Source organism: Triplophysa rosa, linkage group LG23 (genome assembly GCF_024868665.1).
Source record: "Triplophysa rosa linkage group LG23, Trosa_1v2, whole genome shotgun sequence".
Classification (NCBI taxonomy): Eukaryota; Metazoa; Chordata; class Actinopteri; order Cypriniformes; family Nemacheilidae; genus Triplophysa; species Triplophysa rosa.
The window spans coordinates 19,196,094-19,216,636 of record NC_079912.1 but is presented as its reverse complement, the minus strand read 5'-3'; the positions used below and the strand labels follow the sequence as shown (position 1 = coordinate 19,216,636).

The 20,543-nt window shown below is 39.6% G+C and overlaps 1 protein-coding gene across 5 annotated transcripts in view; it reads left to right on the top strand.

Annotated features, from left to right (window-relative positions):
- Nucleotides 1-20,543, top strand: part of agap3 (ArfGAP with GTPase domain, ankyrin repeat and PH domain 3) — a 154,174-nt gene that overhangs the window by 47,484 nt on the left and 86,147 nt on the right. Inside the window, exons 1-2 of one of the 5 annotated variants that reach the window (XM_057322806.1) lie at nucleotides 13,124-14,147; nucleotides 14,229-15,064. The exons of 2 other annotated variants lie outside the window; for them this stretch is intronic. In XM_057322806.1, coding sequence (XP_057178789.1) covers nucleotides 13,612-14,147; nucleotides 14,229-15,064 — 1,372 coding nt within the window. In that variant the 5' untranslated portion in view covers nucleotides 13,124-13,611. Of the gene's footprint in view, nucleotides 1-11,717; nucleotides 11,926-13,121; nucleotides 15,065-20,543 lie in introns of those variants that run through there. 2 more of the 5 variants (XM_057322808.1, XM_057322805.1) reach the window with 2 other exon arrangements.

The following is a 20,543-nucleotide window of genomic DNA, read 5'->3' as shown; positions in this document are numbered from 1 at the left end:
GCTGCCTTGAGCCACGTTATGTGTTTTCTTTAAAATAAACAAGCTTAACGTGAGGCTATTGTTGGAATAGTGCGTGTTCTTTTAACAGTAGCTAGTGTTTATTACAATTAAGGTTTAATAGAAATTTGGTTTTGCGTCGTTGTTTCAGTAGGCGATATAATGGACGATCGGACTCGTTCTTTTAACAGCAGCTAGTGTTTATGACAAGTCTTGACAGACATGTGGGCTTCCCTGGTCATTGTTTAGGTACGTAAGCGTTTTAGAAAGTCATCCGGCTCGTCTCCTCCCGACCACAGATTCATGTTTACAAGCCATTTTTGCCTCCGTTTCTCAAGTCGATACTCGCATTTTACCCCTTCATAAACATCAACTTTTGCTACACAATAAAAACATTGTGTGGTTTCATGGTTTATTCAATCAAAAACGATGCAAAACATAGGTATTTTGAGTTTGTGGTAGTGAATTCTCCACGGAGAAAATCACTTGCTGCCCTCCATCCTCACTTCGCTCACTTCATGCAGAAAATCCATTATTTCATAGATTTTGTTGTATCACCATAGTGCCTAAACATATGTAAATGCAGAAAATGGGCTTCAAATCCAGAAACCTTTTCCCTCTTTTTGTGTCCCCCCCACTTCTCAAACCAAAGTTACACCCCTTGTTGAAAATAATATTTTCTGATTTGATCTTTTGTATTAAAAACCCTCGAGAAAGGACACGTTCCTGGGAGTTCTTCTGTAAAGTGCTTCCAAGGAAATCGTAAGTGTTCCTTTCGCACAAACGCACAATTACACAGCAACACAACCACAGTTTTGCCCAGTTTGAATTAAAATAATGACCCTATGAGATATGGAAAGCACCTCGGATGTTTGCGAGGCGCGGTGCGAGTCATTATTTTTTATTAGAGCTGGAGTATAATGTGGTGTTCAGCAGTTTGAGGAGAGAGAAGAGCTCCCGACTGCATTATCAGGAGACGCAGACTTCTCCTGCTACCTCAGGTTTTCACACAGACAGACTTTATGAAGTTAGGGAGATTGATTCTTGCTTTTTGCTTGTGTTTGTTTGTTTGTTCTTTCTTCATTCTCCTATTTGAATAAAGAGAATTATAGATGAATTGCATCTTGTATTGTGTGGCTCATGTTGTGGATAGATAGACATATGTTGACATGTTCTTTGAACGTTGCTTCTGTTCATTTCGTCTGTGATCAGGGTTGAGGGAAAATGAGTTAATAGTGATGTTCTAAGTGTGAGATGTTTGGAGCGGGCGGAGGATACAGCTGAGCATGATGCGTCAGGAACGCAGTTGTGTGGAGTCATCGGTGACATCGTGCCGGTAACAGTACGCTGATTCATTTAAAGGTATAGTTCACCCAAAAAGGACAATTCTGTCATCATTTACATCATTTCAAAGCTGTATGACTTTCTTTTTTTTCTGCAGAACGCAAAAAATTATATTTTGAAGTATGTTGGTAACCGAACAGCAGCGATACGCATTGCATTGGTTTTGTGTCTATACAATAGAAGTGAATGGGTACCGCCATGTTGGGTTACCAACATTCTTTAAAATATCATCTTTTGTGTTCTGTGGATGAAAGTCGTACAGGTTTGAAATGTCAAGAGTAAAGTGAGTAAAGGATGACAGAATTTTCATTTTTGGGTGAACTGTCCCTTTAAGCCTGGATGATTCTTTATAACCTCAGAATGTCTACTTTAAATTTTGATGTTTAAGGTTGATTCGTTATAAAAATATCATACAAACATACTTGTGGCCATACTGTGATGTAGGGCTGTTGCGATTATTAAATAATCGACTCATCGCGATTGTTTGACCTCATCGCCATAGTTTCAGATCACCGCAATTATTGCACATCTCTATAGAAGACACTAGGGGGAGCTGTCGTGCATCTGCATATTGCGTAATTTAGTGTATATATTGTAACTAAAGCATGGTAATACTTGTAAAATGTACCACCACAACATAGTCACTTAATAAAAGCATATACCATAAAAATATCCTGCAATTTAATATTATTTAAACTAATCTCAGCGTGAATTAAAACCAGTCTAACAAAATTTAATTAACTTAGAAGTAAAATTTAATTAACATAGAAGTAAAATTTAATTATAGTCTCGCAAGTGAGAAAAAAACAGACTAGAAGCATTTCTATGACTGATAGTATTTTAATGGTGGCTTCAATTCCCTCCTGATCAGTTTATTTAATTTACAAGTATTTGGCAGTTGTATTATTGACAAGTAAAAGCCTACATGTTAAATACGTATATGATGACCCCATTTTTTACGATGTATTTCCAAGAAAAAAAACATAGTCTTATATTCAGAACAAAATGGTCGTTTCAAAACCGGAAAAAAAAAAGTATGAGAATTAAAGGTGAAAGCCCTAAAACAGACAATTAATCGTCATAATCGCAACGATTTATTAGACAATTAATTGTCAGCCAAATTTCATAATCGTGACAGCCTTACTGTAATGGCATGATTTTAATGGTATATACTATGGTACTTTATAATTACCATATTTTTACCATTATGTACCAGGTTAGGCCTCTTAGTACTGTGAGGTGCTTTAAAGATGCTATATAATCATTCTATGAAAGATGGTAATCAAACAGTTTATCAAACGTGAAGAGTTCAGTGTGGTTTTTAGTAAACTGATGTAAGGTCATCCGATTTGTTTGAAAGTCGTCTAACAAAGAGATTTGAGGCTTTTTGCTCTTATAAAGTTAACTGGGAATGTAAGCAGCTCTAGGTTTATTTTTTGGAGGAAACTATTAAGAAAGCTTGTTCTTTCTTTGTATATGGTTATTAAACTCGCAGCTTATCTTTAACGCTTGCCACGGGTTAAAACCCCTGTTCATAGCTACCTGTCTGTGAGACACAGCGCTTTCCCTTTCTGTGTTTCCTCCTGTCTCTCTTCCCCGAGGAATAGCAGCGATAATAAGGTACAAACAGTCTGAATAATTCATGCGGCTGTGCTGTAGTTAACTTTCAAATTCGAGTTTTATGAATATAATATCCTTGAACCAACATTAGCCACTCCTTAAATAAGACAAATTAGAAACAGTGTCTAAATCAGTCACCTCCATGTGCTTTATACTAGTCTTATGATCTCCCCTATAAAATATATATCTCCAAGATCAGTATGCAGTCTATATGTAAGTACAGTACATCAAGGTACTATGGTATTACCATGTTTTCATCACTGAACCATGGTAAAGACTTTATGCACGAGTATGATCTTAAATGTACTATGACTGTTGTGTATTTTACTCTTTGTTATTAGATTGTTGTGTCATAGGAAATCTTGTTTGTTCGTGTTTTCGACTGCATTTAAATGCTCTGCTGATGTTTGCTTATTTGCGTTTCTTCCAGGTAGTGTGCGTGAATATGACGATTTGTTTTCGAGTGGTTTATGAACATCTTTAAAATGCGATTTTTCAGTGCAGACATATTTAGAGTAACTTGAACGTCAGTATGAGTCCTAATAACATTAAGAGTTTTCGATGCGCTTATGTGATTAATTGTAAGATCACCTCAGCTTGTTTTTCTGCCATGGAGATGCTTTTTCAGATTCGTCTGAGGTCGTTGGCTAATCTCGTAGCTTGTTGTTGTTGTTGTATTCCTTGCGTTGTTTGTTTTGCTTTTCCGTAAAATGACCGCAAATTAGAGAGAGATGATAGGATTAAGAGGTTTGTTGACTGGTCTCGAACACGTCATCCACACAAGCGTTACGGCTTCACAGGTCAGGTGCGCGTACGTTAACTGCTGCGCCATGGACTCTCATACGCATTTGTTGTGTGAAATCTGTGTTGTTGGCTTGTTAGTTTCTGTCGCGTTTCAAAACTTCACCCCCAAGAGCTCGACACCAATCACAATGCTAACGGTTCACTTCAGCTAGCCTAATATTACACGCCATGATTATCAGTCATTGGTTTCTAACGTCATGCATGCATATTTTTTAAATAGATACAAAATAATCACAGGTCACCTTAGATATAAAAATGTAAATAACTAAGTGTGGCTTGCAAATTCAGAAACGCACATGTTCTCTATACCGTTGGTGGTAAAATTAGCCATGCATGTTGGGTTTAGCTACAATGTGGCGTATGAAAGCAGTCTTGACACCAATAATAAGGTTTCCAGTCTCATTGTGTTAGAACATGTGGGCGGAAAAGGCAGAAATGACGCTGTTGCTGGTACCCGACGTGGCTATTTTTGGGAACTTTTCTGTAGTGTTACCTTAAATGTACATGAACATAAATATCACATTAGTTTCCTTGTTTTTCCTTTGTAATTAACCTCGTAAAGTAACAATGTTAAATATGTTCGGCTGACTGAAATCGATCTCGCGTAAAGGCTTTGCAGTTAACAATATATAACAGAGTTTTAGGCTCTCTGGCGACATCTGTGGTCAACATGTGAAATTGCAGCGACTAACTTGCCAATTTTTTTTGCAGTCTGATTTTTACCAACAGTATTGCGTAAGACAGTAAAAAAATCACAGCGTGCACCCGGCCGAAGTCATTACTATGGCAACAGATGCAGATACATCCAATATTGCGTCTGCTGTCTGAACAAACAGATGTGGTTTAATCATTTGCAAATCAACAGTGTGGACAGTCAGTCCTGAAGATCAGATTTAAAGTACAAACCGGGAATGATGTGCAATATTATGTGCTCTGTTGTGCTTTCTGACCCTTAACATTCTCCTTCGAGTGCCTTTAAAGCACGACATTTATGATATTTTTGTGCCCTTCTTTCAAGAGCAAGCTTTCGGTTTGAAGCATGTCGTATTTGGATGCGGGAGGGTGACTTATTGCTGTGTTTGTTTATGAGGGATTTTATTGGTCCGTTTCAGCAGCTTACAGCTCCTTCAGAGCATCGAGGAGCCATTGGTGAGCCCACGCTCTTCTGCTAATGCTCTTCAGCTCTGTTCATCTCCTCCATGATCCTCTGGCTGCGCTCCCGAAGCATCCTTCTATCCATCCATCCATCCACCCTCTCTCACCCTCTCTCTCCCTCTCTCTCATCCTCCTTAAAGAATAAGTTACTCGCCCTCATGTCAGGTGTATTTAATATCCTTCTATTTTTGTTTTAAAAAAAAACAAAATGTTTTCATGAATCTTTAAGCAGCTCTTGGCATACAGGACACTTTAATGTGACCACAGCTGGTGAAGAAGACAAATTCATGCCATTATAAATGCAGTTCATCAGACGCTCGGAAGAACAGACTTCAGTCTGGTTTATTGTTGATGTTAATCTTTGTCATGTTCAGTTTAGTACTAGAGAGCTGGTGGAAGATAACATATCTGCATTCTTCTGTAAATAATCGTTCTTTTAGGTTAAAAATGTCATTTTCGTATTTGTAAGAAAAGAAGTTTGTTCATGTATCCATGAAGTAAACTTTGGTTAGACTTGAAAGGTTTTTAATCATCGTAAGAGATAATCACCCATAAATAAAAATGAATGTCATTCCAAACCTGTTTGACTTTGTTCCTTCTGCAGAAAACAAAAGAAGATATTTTGAAGAATGTTGATAAGGTTACTTCCTTGAACCTCATTGACTTCCATTGTTTGGACTCATTTCTCTTTTGTGTTTCACAGAAGAAAGAGTCATAATATAGAGGTGAATCAATAAATGAGAGAATTTTTATTTTTGGGTGAACTATCCCTTTAAATAAATGCAGATTTTCATTTATTCAAAGAACACATGGCTTCTGTAATACAACCAAATGTACAAAATTCCACAGGTGTGTGTTCTGTAGAAAAACATGAGGGTGAGTAGATGACACGATGTTTTATTCCTTTGATAGTAATGCCTTTGATCTGTTGCATGGTGGTCCATCATTAAAAAAGATTTCATCCAACATGTTAGGCTTGCTGAAAAATGCCATTTAACCCTCATAAGGTGGTGTCTTCCTTTGCGTTGATCCTAAACGTGACGTGAGGTTGAATCCACAGGCTTGTTTTGCAGACTGACAGAGAGATAAATGCAGAGAGATGCGTCTGTAGTGTCTCTCTCCGTCTCTGTGCCCCGCCTCCCCCAGATCTTCTCAAGTCTATGATTTTCTCCGCAGTAGAGACATTGTGACGTGTGCAAGTTGGTGGAACAGCTGCATTTTAAAAAGCTCGACACCCACGCCCGTGCTCTCAAGACCACTACTGCAAGAAGCGTCTCACTACTACAGGCGATCTGAAACTGCGACATCACCCGGGTGCCTTGTTCTTTACATAGCTGCACCTTGAATACCCTATGTGTGTGTGTTTGTAAATCGATACACACATGTTTAATCATGTTTGCAGGGATTTATAGTCTTAATCATGGATTATGCTTAGTCTTTGTGTAGGTTTTATTTGGAGTGTGTGATTGGCCCTGTTAGCTGTCAATCAGAGTGAATGTCCAATCTGCAATAAGTGTCTCCTTTACTGGTGCTTTACATTTGAAGTGAGTGTGTGAGTTTGTTTTTTCAGTGGTGGAGGGTTGAGACATTCCTTAACTTTAGTCCAGCTTGTCTACGGCTTGACCGGATGATGTCATCAGTTGTTGTCCAAATAGATTTTTGCCATTGTTACCAATGAAGACCAGTTTCATTGATCCAGGTAGCTGAACGGAAGTCATTATAATTCTGACACGCTTATTTTTACGGACGGCAATTTTGATGCATGTTGTCATGGTGACGGAGACAGCTGTTAGCTTAATGCAATAGAAACATGATATGCTTTTGTGTGTGATGTTCATTAGTAATTTATGAAGTAATTGGTCAACTATTAATTGTGGTTAACCATTGATTAATATTCAAGTTTGAATATTTATATGATGTTATGTATGAAAAAAGTTTTACAACAATACTAACCTGAATGCGCATTAAGTACTGAACTGTTAAACATTATTTAATTTAATATTTCATTGTTCATTTATTAAATTAATATTGGTTGAGCCAGCTGTGTAAGGCTGGTGAGAATGCTCTGTGTTTGTCCTCTTTTTAATGGATAGTATTAACCATAGATATAAATAACTAGATGCCACATTAGCATCTGTTTCTATGGGCCGCTATATGTAGGTCGTCCACCATATTGGAACGGTGCGAGCCGGTCTGTGTTGCCAAGTCTGCGGTTTTCCCGTGGAATTGGTTGACTTTGTAACTGTCGCTCCGGTTTGTTTTATCCACAGGTTAGCAGTGGAAGGATTTTGTTATATAGCTGTTAATCTCAACATGATTTTATTTATGAATGTTGTGTTATTTGGACATGGGACGTTAGGCTCGCGATGAAGGATTTTGATTCACAGATCTGGCAACCCTGCCAAGCCCGTCCGTTAACACTCAAGAGCAAGCTGACTGTATGATTATGAAAACATTTATTGTTGTGTAAACTCAAACATTATATCTGCTACACTAACACATGACAACAACGAAAGGTTATCCCATTTTTGGGGAATTTAAATCCCCGTGGTTTGCAAAGCCATGGTTGCGCAGTGCTGGGGCATTCTAGTCAACTGTGAGTGACATCAGTGGATCGTTCCAAGATGGCAGACACGTCTACGTGCCTGGAGCGCTTAAATGAGGCATCTAGTTATTTATATCTATGGTATTAACACTTTGATAGGAAATCAGCCTATAAATCATGTCATGGAGTGATGTCATGAATACCAGGAAGAAGTGATAAGGAAGATGCTTTTAAAGGGGAAGCATACATTTTTTAGATGTTCAGAAATGTTGCTTTTTCTTATCATATCTTCATTTTCAGTTTAGTAGCGGTGACTACATGGACCACAAGGCATGCTGTAGTAAAATTGATAGATTCTGTCATATTCCTGAAAATAAAGTATACCTTAGTATGTACTGCAAGTGGCGGCGCTAGGGGTGGGCTAAGGGGGCTGAAGCCCCGCATGTTTTCAGTAAAACCCCGAATGTTTTATTACCATGTCGTGTACGAATCCCTTAGGGGCCGTTTACATTTAGCGTCTTGAGACGCTTGAGACGGGAGTCGAACTCGGATCGGGCTGCAAGTGCACTAGCACTATATATCCGCGCACCTACCACAGGGCTTTTTCCTTCTTTCTGGCGCATGGGAGTTTGCGCTCCCTTGGGGTCTTTCGTTACTATTTGATTTAAATAACAAACTTGAGTAAACAACCGATATCCAGTAATGCGCAACGCGGTCGCGAACAGACGGAGGTGCCCCGTCTAGCTATAGTGTCACTATAGCTGTTTCTACAAATCATTCAGTCTCTGCATGTTCAGTTTCTGTTTTAAATTGGCGTAGTAGAAAGTGTGCCGCTTAAAAAAAGCTATCACTTCAGCTTAACCGTACACAGAAATAGGACTAAACGTAGCTTCTCATCCTAGCATCAATAACTGAGGAGGAAGATGGTGACTGTCACGCCGTGAGCCGTGACTGTTTCATGCTTGTGTGTGTGCGAGTTCACTCCTCCGCTGAGTCATTTTGTTCCATTAAAGTCGTTTCCAGCGCTTTAGTCACCCGCTCGACACGTAGTTATCAGCATGGCCCAAATAGCAGGCTGACAGTATCGCGGCTAAATCTGGTGTCGGAACCCGGGACACGTGATCAGAACGGTGCATCCGCTGCCGGGCACCTTCTGGAGTGATGTCATGAAGACCAGGAAGATGCTTTTAAAGGGGAAGCGTGTCCGTTTCACTTTACTTTTTTATCCAGCTTAGGTCAATTCCGCATGGTGTTTGAGTGATCTGACATGACAAATGACAACATGGCAATTACAAATTTGGACAAATGCAATTAAAAAAAATGTGCAGTTCTGTTTGGTGCCGATGATGATAAAAACTCGCCTGATATAACGATGCCAATATTTTTCTATTGGTTGCTCTCTTTTATTTTTGAGGTGCTGGCATTCATCAATCGGGCATATATTTTCTGTCTGCGTCCCAGTGGGTCCTGTTTGAATTCTTTCATTTGCTCTGTATTCTTGCCCCTCGGGGAGCATCTTACCTTACGTAACATGACAGTACTGCACCACAAAGTTCAACGCCTACTGTGTTTCTTCCACACGATCACTTCTCACAGGAACCTCCAGCATTGGGGATATTTTGGTGACCTAGACTGCAGTGAAGCTTGGAAAATGACATAACCTCATTAACAATAGTCATTAGCTTAGAATTAGTGCAGCATTTGTTGAGGAAGAGAAATCGATACGAGTAAAATCTCAGACTGATTTGTTGTTGCACGTCAAGCCACGGTGGTGGTATCCAATATCCGTTACTTTAAAATTGGGTAAAATATGGTGACAGCTACTTGAAAACCAAGATTATAATATTTACACGGATGAAATCAGGTTTTAATGATGCTGGGCTTGATTTATGAACTGAACTAATGGCTGTTCTGTTTTGTTGAGAGATAGCAGGCTGCCCCCTGCTGGTGTGCATGTATACTGCCACAACTTGGTAAAAGGTAATGTTGCAAAGTTCCTCATTCAGTTGAGCATTATTGTATATTTGTGAAAAATGTGCATGTTAAATATTGTTGATTACAATTTTTGTTAGGTTTCAGTGAGGTTTAACTGTAAATCTATTGGTTTACTTTAAGCTCTGTCCAAATTTCTATGCAAGGATTAACAAATTAAAGGAAAAGTTCAACCTAAAATGAAAATGATGTCATCATTTAATCGCCCTCAAACCTGTATGGCTTTTTTCTTCTGCAGAACACAAAAGAAGATATTTTGAAGAAGGTTGGTAACAGAAAACCATTGGTCCACACTGACTTGCATTGCTTTGTGTCCATACAATAGAAGTGAATAGGGACCAAGAGTTTTTGTTTACCAACATTCTTCAAAATATCTTCTTTTGTGTTTTGCAGAATAAAGAAAGTCATACGGGTTTAAAATGACAACAGGGTGAGTAAATAATGACAGAATTTTCATTTTAGAGTGAAGCTTTTGATATAGCAACTGCACATTGCTGTTTTCATTAGAGATGCTGAAAGCCCAACGCAGCTAATTAAAGTTGCAGAATGATTTGGCGAAGGTTTTAGAAGTTGTGATATTGCTGTATTTCTGTTTTTCTGACCAGATGTTTCAATTTATTACCACGTACATAAACAGTGTAGTTACTGGACTCTCTAGTGAATTAATTTTTAAAGGGTACTGTCACTTTAACTGGGATACTGATGTAGGCCTGTACACAGTTTTAGGTTTTGGAAATGTTGTTTTAAACTCAATGAATGTTTATATGTCTTCAACTTACATTTTTACTCTTTGTAGAAATTTTAGTGTTCGGTGGGCCGCAATGTTGGCCTTCATGTGCACTACACAGTGAAGGTTTGACAGTTGAGTGCATGTCCACAGTTTGTGTTTCGAGTGATGAAGTACATCACACAGGTACTCGAAATCCACATCCACATTAAAAATACTATGGTATACATATATTTACTGTAGTAAACTATTTTAGTAGGAAAATGTATAAATACCATTGTATCCCTGATAGTAAAGTATACCTCAGTATGTACTACAGTTCCTTCATTCACTATAGATAACACTACAGGAAACCGTAGTCCACATTGACGATGTGTGTATTATTTACAGTGTACTACAATCTACTATAGTAAACACTAAAGCATACTCCAGTATTTTTCATGTGGGTCAAACATCATAATGGATGTTCAGTGTGTTTTTGAATATCAAGTCTGACTGCATTGTGATGGGTCTGTCCGTTTCCATGGTAACAGATTGGCGAGTCTCTTCAGAGTTGGTGCTAGTAAATGATAACAAAAAGCAATATCTGTTTGAAAGAAAGTGTGTTTTGGTATTTGTCATCGGGCTCATTTTGACTGGCCATTGGGCTTGTTTTGTTATGCAGATCTGGCAACCCTGAGAATATCAGCATGAAAGCGAGGGGCATTGGCACGCTACACACACAGTCTTGCCGTGCAAACGTATTTAAAATACAGCAAAAAAGGCCTGATAATCTGACCGTAATGACTCTCTGTATTTTAATTAGACTGGCAGACCAATTTCCAAAGGGTCCGTCATGATAAAGGTACTGCCTAAGGGTGGAAAAACCATTCGCAAACGTGTTTTCTAATGGTCTGCATAATTAAATCGCTATAAATGATATCTAATGCGCTGTGTTTGCTACACAACCTCGCAGGGGTGAAATGTTCTTTTCCTTTCATCCGTCAGCGTTTGCGTTTATTTAGCCATGAAGACAGTAACGCCATTGGCATTGTAGTTTTTAATGAAAACGTAATGAGATGTCGAGTCGATTTGGTCTTCGTTTTCTTTCTCCGGGACCTCGCCAATTAAACTCATTTCATTAGATAGACACGTGTGTAGTTTCATTCGGAAGTGTTGTCATGTAATAGACGGTGTCATGTGGTAAGACTTGAAATATCAGTGGAGTCCAATTGCGTCAGAGCATTGTACAGATACCACAACTTGTTTTGATAGGGGCAACTGTGATTTTCTTTTGAAATCCTCCACTTTTTATGTCTGTGTAAGTTTACAGCGTTATGGGAAGAGATTTGGTTAAAGATTAGATTAATCCGGCTTTAGGTTTAGGTCGGTGGGTGACATCGTAGACCCATCCTCCTCCTAAAAGGATTTTAGTGACAGTGGACAACTTTCCTGTACCTGAAACTGTCTGCCACCTCCTCCTGAAACATTTTTGACATCTGACGAAGCTAGATGGCTGACCTCAGCATAGCATTAGGCAATCTGTGTCAAAACATTTCCAAAAACGACTGGTTTAAGAAGTAGAAGATCAGGGATGGGTTAGACTGAATTTTTGGCCTGGTTTAAAGGAAATTTGCACAGTTTTATCAAGTCATGATGATGTGTTTTGGAGGGCGACGACGGACTAGGCAGTGTGCCGAGGAGGACTGTTTGATCTCTGAGGAGGTTACGGGGTTGACCAACCCCTTCGCGGTAGATGCAGGTAATAAATCCAACTTCAAAGATGTTTTATGAGTACAGGTGTTAACTGAGCAACATGTACTGATTCACGTTTCAAAGACAAATACACTACAGTCATGTGGTTTAGTACATAGCTGAAATGTTTAATGTTCTTTTAATATTCAGAAATCTTCATTTGTGGTTATATTGGGGCTTAATGATTATAACAGAAAAATACTTGTCGATTAGATATCTGTACTTTAGAGTTTTGTAGTAGTTTTGTTTTTTTAATATCAAAGGATTTGTAATGTGATTGTAAGTTTTATATGGTTTTTGCCATATTTGTTGTGTATTTTTCTAGAGGTCTTCTTCATACAAACCAACATGCAACCAACATTTCCTTTCGGTGTGTAGTACCAGCATTTCAACATTGGTTGTTGAGTTTGTGTAGAGTTTATTCTGTCTATTAGTTGTAGTTATACTTGGCCTATGGGGTAGTTTGCACTGGAACCACTTGTGGGAGCTATTTACAAGCCTAAAATCTGCCTCGTGGTTCCTATGTCATTTACTTTTTACATGGTACGACCCAAAACAAAAAAGTCCACCTCATGAAATTTGGACTAAAATCAGTCAATATCTTCCTTCATAACGATATACATTTCATACTCAATCCTAGAAAGGCGTCTTAACAGCAAAGCCAAATTATTGCTTATAGGTTAAATGATTTTTACATTTCCAGAATGGAGACAGCTTGTATGCTTCTGCACATCAATTTAGTGTCATTGGCACGTTTTTCTTTTCTCTGCATCATCTTTTCTCTGTAGTGCTTAGAATCTAACAATCATCCACACCTTCTAAACATGTGGTGTTGTCCTGTGAAAACTTTTTAAATGACATTTTTTGTAGCATAGACAAACACCCAGAAGACAACTGGGGAATTGTTTGGCAACTCATCCCCCCCTCGGTGCAGTGAGCTCCTCGTTTTGTTTGCCAATTTCTGGGTTGTTAAATTGGATGAGGAAATTTGCAAGGGAGAGAAGGGAGGGTATAAGGGAGAGAAAAAAACAAGAGCTGGAGGCTCTGGCAGAGGGAGGTCCTACAAAATGCCCTTTTGCTTGAATTCTTTTTTGGATGGTGCAATTGTTGGTAACCTCGCTGAAAATACCCCATGCATCAAACGCCCTCTTTTTCATCTACGGTCCCAGCTGTAATTCCCACAGGGATTTCTCTCCAGGTGCCTTGGCAGTGTGTCTCCGAAAGGAAACAAAGGATTCCGCTCCTCGTTTTACTGTTATCCTTGTGGTAGCAGCTTGAAATTCAAACAGACCCTTTTGGTCATGCCAAGAACTGGAGCATTTTCCTGCACCACTGACTGCGGGAGCGCACACATCTATTTTTGACTTCAAGAAAAGACGTAAATCTACTTAACCTCTATCTACATTTATCGCTCCGATGAGCTCAGGTTTGTGTTTCAGAGAGGGCTCTGATTTTCCCCTTATAATCTTCTTTAAGGTGAAAAGTTGCAGTGAGGTCATGCCGGGGCTTGTTTGAAGTCCCCCCTCCCTTTTTTTCTAACTCGGTCTCTGGCTTTTTCAAGTCAGAGGTGATGGATTACGCTTGCTTTTGGAATGTGGCCCAGAGGTGAATACTGTAACTGAGGGTTGTCGAGAAACCATGCTGCAGATGTGATTTCTTTAGGTAAACTAACGCTGGTTGCCGTTTATCCTGAATGGGACTCCAGGAGAAGGTGCGACCTCCTGGGATGAGAGGAGAGGCTGAGCTGGCAGTTGCAAAGAACGTGAGAGAAAACGAGGGCCATGCAAAGCAAGAGGCGGATCCGAGGGAGGACCGTCAAGAGAGCCCGGGGCAGAGGAGGAGTGCAGCTGGAACGCTCTACAGACGGCCGTACCTGAACAGCACAAGCTTGCAAGGGAGCGGGGGGTGGAAGAAAGGGGACGTACTAAGAATGAGGACGGACCGGTTGCCTTCTTTTCTCTGTGTGCAACAGTCGTCTCCGAAGGACTTACACTTGACTGGGGAAGAAACGTGGGTCAAAGAAGTTGAAGTCTGCCACATTCCTGTTGAGGAAATAAGCTGTGATGATATCAACGCAACACAAGAGAATGCGACGCAACCTCATGAGGTGGTCTTGCGAAGGCCTGCACATGGGCTTTGGCTCCTGGGCGGTCGAAGGGCGCTGAGCATGTTTGTCTTCCCGGATGACCGTCGTACACAGCAAGGCACGACGAACAACCACCAAGAAAGGTTTAGTAGACCCCACAGTGTTTGCATGTTAGCGGCTGCCAACTCTTGCAGTCTTTCACCGCCTGCCTCTTTCCCCAACAGTCAAGGTTGTCCCGATGTCTTCCAGCGGTGTAGGACAAGACGTGCCGAACTGCGTGCGATAGACGGCCTCAAACCCGACATGCCTCCTTCTTTTAACCTTCTTCCTCATACACAAGAAGAGCCTCCAATCCGTCTGAGCTTGAAAAGCAGGGGCAAACCACGGCCTGTTAGCATGACTGTTCTCGAGCTCAAAGAGCACAGGGAAGAACTCACGAGCCATACTTCCACTTCTAGCTTGCCACGTCCAGGCTTCCGCTGGAGATGGTTTGGACGTCCGACACAAGTAAAGGACGAGATGGCGGTGCAAACATCGGTGAGGCAAAAGGAACCTGTTGTCAGCAAGGCTGAGGCACCGAAGACAACGTTTGGGTCATTGCGACGGAGCTTGAGCCTTCGGATAAGGCGCAATCGGAACCAACCGGAGCAGGAGGATAGAACCGGACGAAGACGCACTTCAAGTATCGGAGAAAAATCGATACAATCCGCTCACCCGTTCTCTTACTTGACTGGTAGGACGTTAGCTCCAACGCATGAGCAAGATGAAGAGCAAGGAGCCACACAGTACATTCAGTACCAAACTCGGGGAAAGGTATCGGTCATGGAGGTCCCACTCCGTCCTGCCAAACTCACCCAGCCCACCAAACAAACTCAGTCAGAACCAAGTTTTTGGCAACTAATTGCTAATCGTTTTAGGAGGAAGGAGCCGTTGTTCGGCAACAGATCTGAGGTTTGCTCTGAGAGCCAAACGGTTGGCAGCCACCCCCCTGTGAGGAATAAAAAGCCAGATTCAGTTGCTATAGAGACCCTACCTGGCACTGGCTTTCACAAAGGTCAAGGTAAGTTGTGTAAAATGCATAAATTTTGTCCCACATCCTGGGTCTGCTTTGTCAGAAGAGGGCCTGAATGTAGCCTGGAGAGCGGGACAAATTGATTAAATATTAAAGTGATATTGAAGGGCTGGCCTGGGCTGCACCTACAGGCATAATAAGAGGTTAAATGCATTATTCAGTCTGAGTGCTTTGGCTCTGTTGGAGTGTGCGTGTGTGCTTGAGCTGTTAATTGGCTCCGAGAGGAGTTTTCTTCTAGCGAAGGTCTGCGCCGCAATTGAATTAGGAAGCAAAAAAGCATTCATCAAATCTCTTAATCATTAACACGTTCAGGGTAAACAAACGGACTGCTTGAATGAGTCGAGGATGGATGACTGACGGATATATATAAAGGGAGAGAATGAATGAATGATGCAGATTTACTTTTTGAACCCTCCTAAGCAGTTTGAGCATAACTAGAATTGTCTGCCTTGTGGAAAACATGTCTGAGGGAATGATGGTTTCATACGTCATCTCAACGCACGTGTAAACAAACAGCGCAGATGGTTTAGGTTGCAACATATGCAACTTGAAACCGCGTGTCATCTCAGATCTTGAATAGTTTCAGTTTGTAACATAAGATGCGACAGTGGTCTTTTTATACCGTTGGTTTGTGTCCGTCACATGCCTCTGTTGTTGTAAATCTGTGAAACATGTTCTGCAAATGCAACGCGAAATATTTACGTTTTCTTGAGCCGTCGCAGACGTCGTGCTTCCATAAACTGCCAGGTGGGGATATATCATTTGAATTAAGTGTCTGCAAACACAAGTTACTGAAATGTCAGCAGAGAGTAGACAGCGGTAAACAAGTGTTTTTAGAGTTGAAAGGACATCTCTTAGGAAAGGAAGAGGATGTTCCTCATCTATTATCATATGGAAGACAAGGGCAGTGTTGACAGTCTCTCTCTCTCTCTCTCTCTCTCTCTCTCTCTCTCTCTCTCTCTCTCATCACTCACTCACTCTCTCTCTCTCACTCACTCAATCTCTCCTTCTCTCTCTCTCCTCTCTGCTGCTCTCTCTCTCTCTCTCTCTCTCTCTCTATCTCTCTCTCTCACTCACTCTCTCTCTCTCACTCACTCACTCTCTCTCTCTCTCTCTCTCTCTCTCTCTGCCTCTCTCTCTCTCTCTCTCTCTCTCTCTCTGCCTCTCACTCAAAAAATGCTGATACAAAATTCAATATGTATACTTCAGAATATAAACATACTGCACTGCAAAAAAGTTTTAAACAGCATATATTTACTTAAAGGGGTGGTTAATCAAAAACACAAATTATTTTGTTTTATTCACTCTTGTGATGTTCAAAACTGACTCTGTTTTTTCTGTGGATCGCAAAAGAAGATATTTTGAGAAATGTCTCAGTGGTTTTGTTCATACAATGAAAGTTAATGGGGGTCAATGGTCTTTCGTTACCGACATTTTTAAAAATATCTTCTTTTGTGTTCCGCGGAAGATGCTCATACATGTTTGGAATGACATTATCTTGCTTTCCAAGAAATCTAGCAAAAATATATTGTTCCTGCTAAAAAAAAACTGCTATAAGAAAATTCAAAACAAAATAATTATTTGAGATTTCTCTGAAATCGAGACTTTGCTTTTGCTTCCTAAGGGAACAGATCTTGTTTTAAAGATGTTTATATAACTGTGTTGGGAAAAAACAAGTGAAAATGTTTTTTTTGTGTTGTGTGTGTATATTGTATTGTTTTTTTATGTCCTCTGGCATTGACAGACATTGCTTAACATACTTTAAAGCTTTGCCACTTTACGATGATCCAAGAAGAAATGAGATTCTAAACATGCAAACTGATCTGGTTATAAGAACTTTAAAACTCTTCTCACATTACCTTCCTGAACATATTTCTCACAAATGACTTGTCTTTGTGCCGTGGTGTTAGTCACTTTTCAATGAAGATAACGTATTAAGCGCCGTTTACACCCTCTGTGTCTACTCTCAAGTTTATTTTCTTCGGTTGCTTTGGAAACTGTTCTTCCCAAATGGGGTTTTCTTTGCTGAAGGTGACTGACAACTGGAATTTAGGTGTGTTTGGCGAACTCAAGGGCTTTTGGGCCAAATCTTAGGTGTGTGCAAAAGAAGATTGGATTGCGTGTCATGTCCCTGCATGTCCTGGTAGTTTTACCTCTTGGATCACGGCTGTTTTCTGTGGCTCTGAGTTCTTGTGTTTATGCCCAGAAGGCTTTAGCTTCCCTCACCTGCTTCTCAGATCGCGAGTCACGTGACGTGGCCTCAGGGTCGTGACGGATGGGTTTAAATAGCTGAAGAACACTGTTGAGGTGTGTGGTCACTTCAACTCAACTCAACTCAACTTTATTTATATAGCGCTTTTACAATTTTCATTGTTACAAAGCAGCTGTACATGAGACACATTGACTACAAGCAAAACAATCAAAGTTGTACCTGCAAAAACAAGAAAAGGTTGAAAACACAGAAGACAGACACACCCACACACAAAACACTCCACACACACAACACGCACACGCACCAACACACACAGACACACAGACACACACACACACACACACACACACACACACACGTACGTACACAGACAAGTACGCACACACACACACGCTCAGTGAGAGCACACATTTAGGATAAAGGAGAGAGAAGCACAGGTCAAATATAACAGATAATAAATTCCTATATGCAATATTAATTAAGTAAAACTTTAAAATTCTAAAGCAGCCCCCCCGGTCAGGCAGATAGTGCAAAAACAGTATGCAAACGGTGGCGAGGAACCCAAAACTCTAATCGAGAAAAAAAACCTCAGGAGAACCCAGGCCCAACCAGGGGATTCCAGTTCCCCTCTGGCAAAAGCTGCTGCCTCTGCACAAGCTCCAGAGAGCTTGCACAACAAGGCTAAATAAAATAAATAAACTTAATAATAAAATAAATTATAGTTTAAGATTATCATTAATAATCTAATAGCATTTGAAATTTTGTGGTGAAGACATGTCAAGAGACCGCGTCCTTCTTTATCCAGCTCTATCATCTCAGCTCTTGTCAGGTCCCCACTTCCCATTCTCCGCTCTACCATCAGGTCAGGCCATGAACTGCATCCTGCTCGCTGTGGTAACCTTGGAACAATGAGACAAGACTGGCTGAGAGTAGAGTACTGTTCTGTACTCTTTGATGCAACAAGTACATCAGTTGTGTTTTTGGTTCCGGTTGATCTAACTAATGCAGCCTAAACCCTCAGAAGATTTATATTATGGAAGAGTAGTGTATGCAAGATTAAAAAGATGCGTCTTTAGTCTAGATTTAAACTGACAGAGTGTGTCTGCCTCCCGGACAGTGCAGGGAAGACTATTCCAAAGTTTAGGCGCTAGATAGGAAAAGGATCTACCACCTGCACTTGATTTTGAAATTCTAGGTATTACCAACTGACAGGACGCCTGAGAGCGTAATGCACGTGAAGGACTGTAATACAAAAGGAGTTCATTCAAGTACTGAGGAGCTAAACCATGTAAGGCTTTATAGGTAATAAGCAAGATTTTAAAGTTAACGCGATGCTTTATAGGTAACCAGTGCAAGGTTGACAGAACCGGGCTAATATGTTCATACTTTTTTGTACGTGTAAGAACTCGAGCTGCCGCGTTTTGGACCAATTGGAGTTTTTGTAATAAGCCTGCAGGGCAACCACCTAACAGTGCATTACAGTAATCTAGTCTTGATGTCATGAATGCATGAATTAACTTCTCTGCATCTGAGATTGACAGCATATGACGTAGTTTAGATATATTCTTAAGATGGAAAAACGCAATTTTACAGGTGTTGGCGACGTGGCTCTCAAATGACAGATTACTATCGAATAGAACGCCAAGATTCTTTGCTGACGACGAGGGTTTTATGGAACATCCGTCAATAGTTAAACAGTATTCTTGGTTGTTACTTATAGCAGTTTTCGGTCTAATAAGTAACACTTCCGTTTTGTCCGAGTTCAGTAATAAAAAGTTGTTACTCATCCAGTTTTTTATATCGACTATGCATTCCATTATTCGATGGAACTGCTGTGTTTCATGAGGCTTCGAGGAGATATAAAGTTGAGTATCATCAGAAGGTGGCGGGCTAGAAAGCGGACTTCAGAAGGTGGCGGGCTAGAAAATCATTTCTTTGAATGGATCCATAACTGCTCTTATGAACATTAACCTTGCTTTTATTAGAGTAAAAGTTTACTAACATTTTCTTTTATTGTGGATTGATTAGCATTTGTATAACCACATCTTCAGCTCAAATACCATAGTTGAACTTACTGCTTACTGTAGCAAAACCACGGTGAATTTGTGGTTACCATAGTAACCATGTTTTTTTATTTTATTTGTTGGTGGTTCATTGTAGTAAGGGTGTGTCCTGCAAAGGAGGAGTGCTTCCTTCCAGCCCACACAAGAACAATGTCTGTGTAACTTTTTTACAGTTTACAAAAACTAAACAAAATCAAGCTTTTTACTTTTTTATTTTGATGTTATGAAAAAATATAGTATATCCTATCATATTAACTTATTACTGTTTTTAAACTGCACTATAGTACATTTTAAAGTATACTACAGTATTTACTACAGTTTATCAATTTACTGTTGTTAATATTACAAAACACTATAGTATTTACTTAGAATATACTATAGTATAATTATTATAATATCAAATCATTGCTTTTTATTTGATGAATTTGAATTGAATTACTATATTATAGTACAGTGTACTGCAATACAGTTTGCTATACTTTAGTGTAATATGTTTTTTATGTCTACAAAGGAGGTGCACTTCTTTCCCGCATACAAATGAATAATACAACTATTTTCAACAAATAAACAAATTTGATCAAAATTACATTTTTTTTGGATGTTATGAAAAAAGATTATAGTCTAATAGTACTATTATATTTAGTACATTAGTGTTTTTAAACCTTACTATGGTAAATATTACGTGTTTTCTACAGTATAATTAATATGCGATCATATAAATAGTATATAAAATAATTGATTTTATTTGATAAATTTGAATTGAATAACGCACGTCTTTCCAGCTCACACGAGAATAATATCTGGGAAATTTTTAACAAATAAAACATGATTTTTTTACAAAATTAAGCTCGTTTTATTTGTTCTGAAAAAAATGATCCTATAGTATATTTTCTATATTAATGTTTTTATACCTTACTATAGTAAATATTAAAGTATACGATACAGTATTTACTACAGTTTGTCAATTTACTATAGTTATTATGTAAGGGATAATGTCCAGGCAGCCGGTTGTTATGGCAGAAATAATCCCCGACAGTGTGATCAGGACGTGAAGCGGAGGGTCTTGTGTCACACTGAAGGGGCTTATTTCTGCCATAACAACCGGTTTCTTGTACATTATCCCGCTTATTACACGGCTACTTGCCACATGAGAATAAAACTGGACATGAAATGTGAATTTGAAATATTTTAT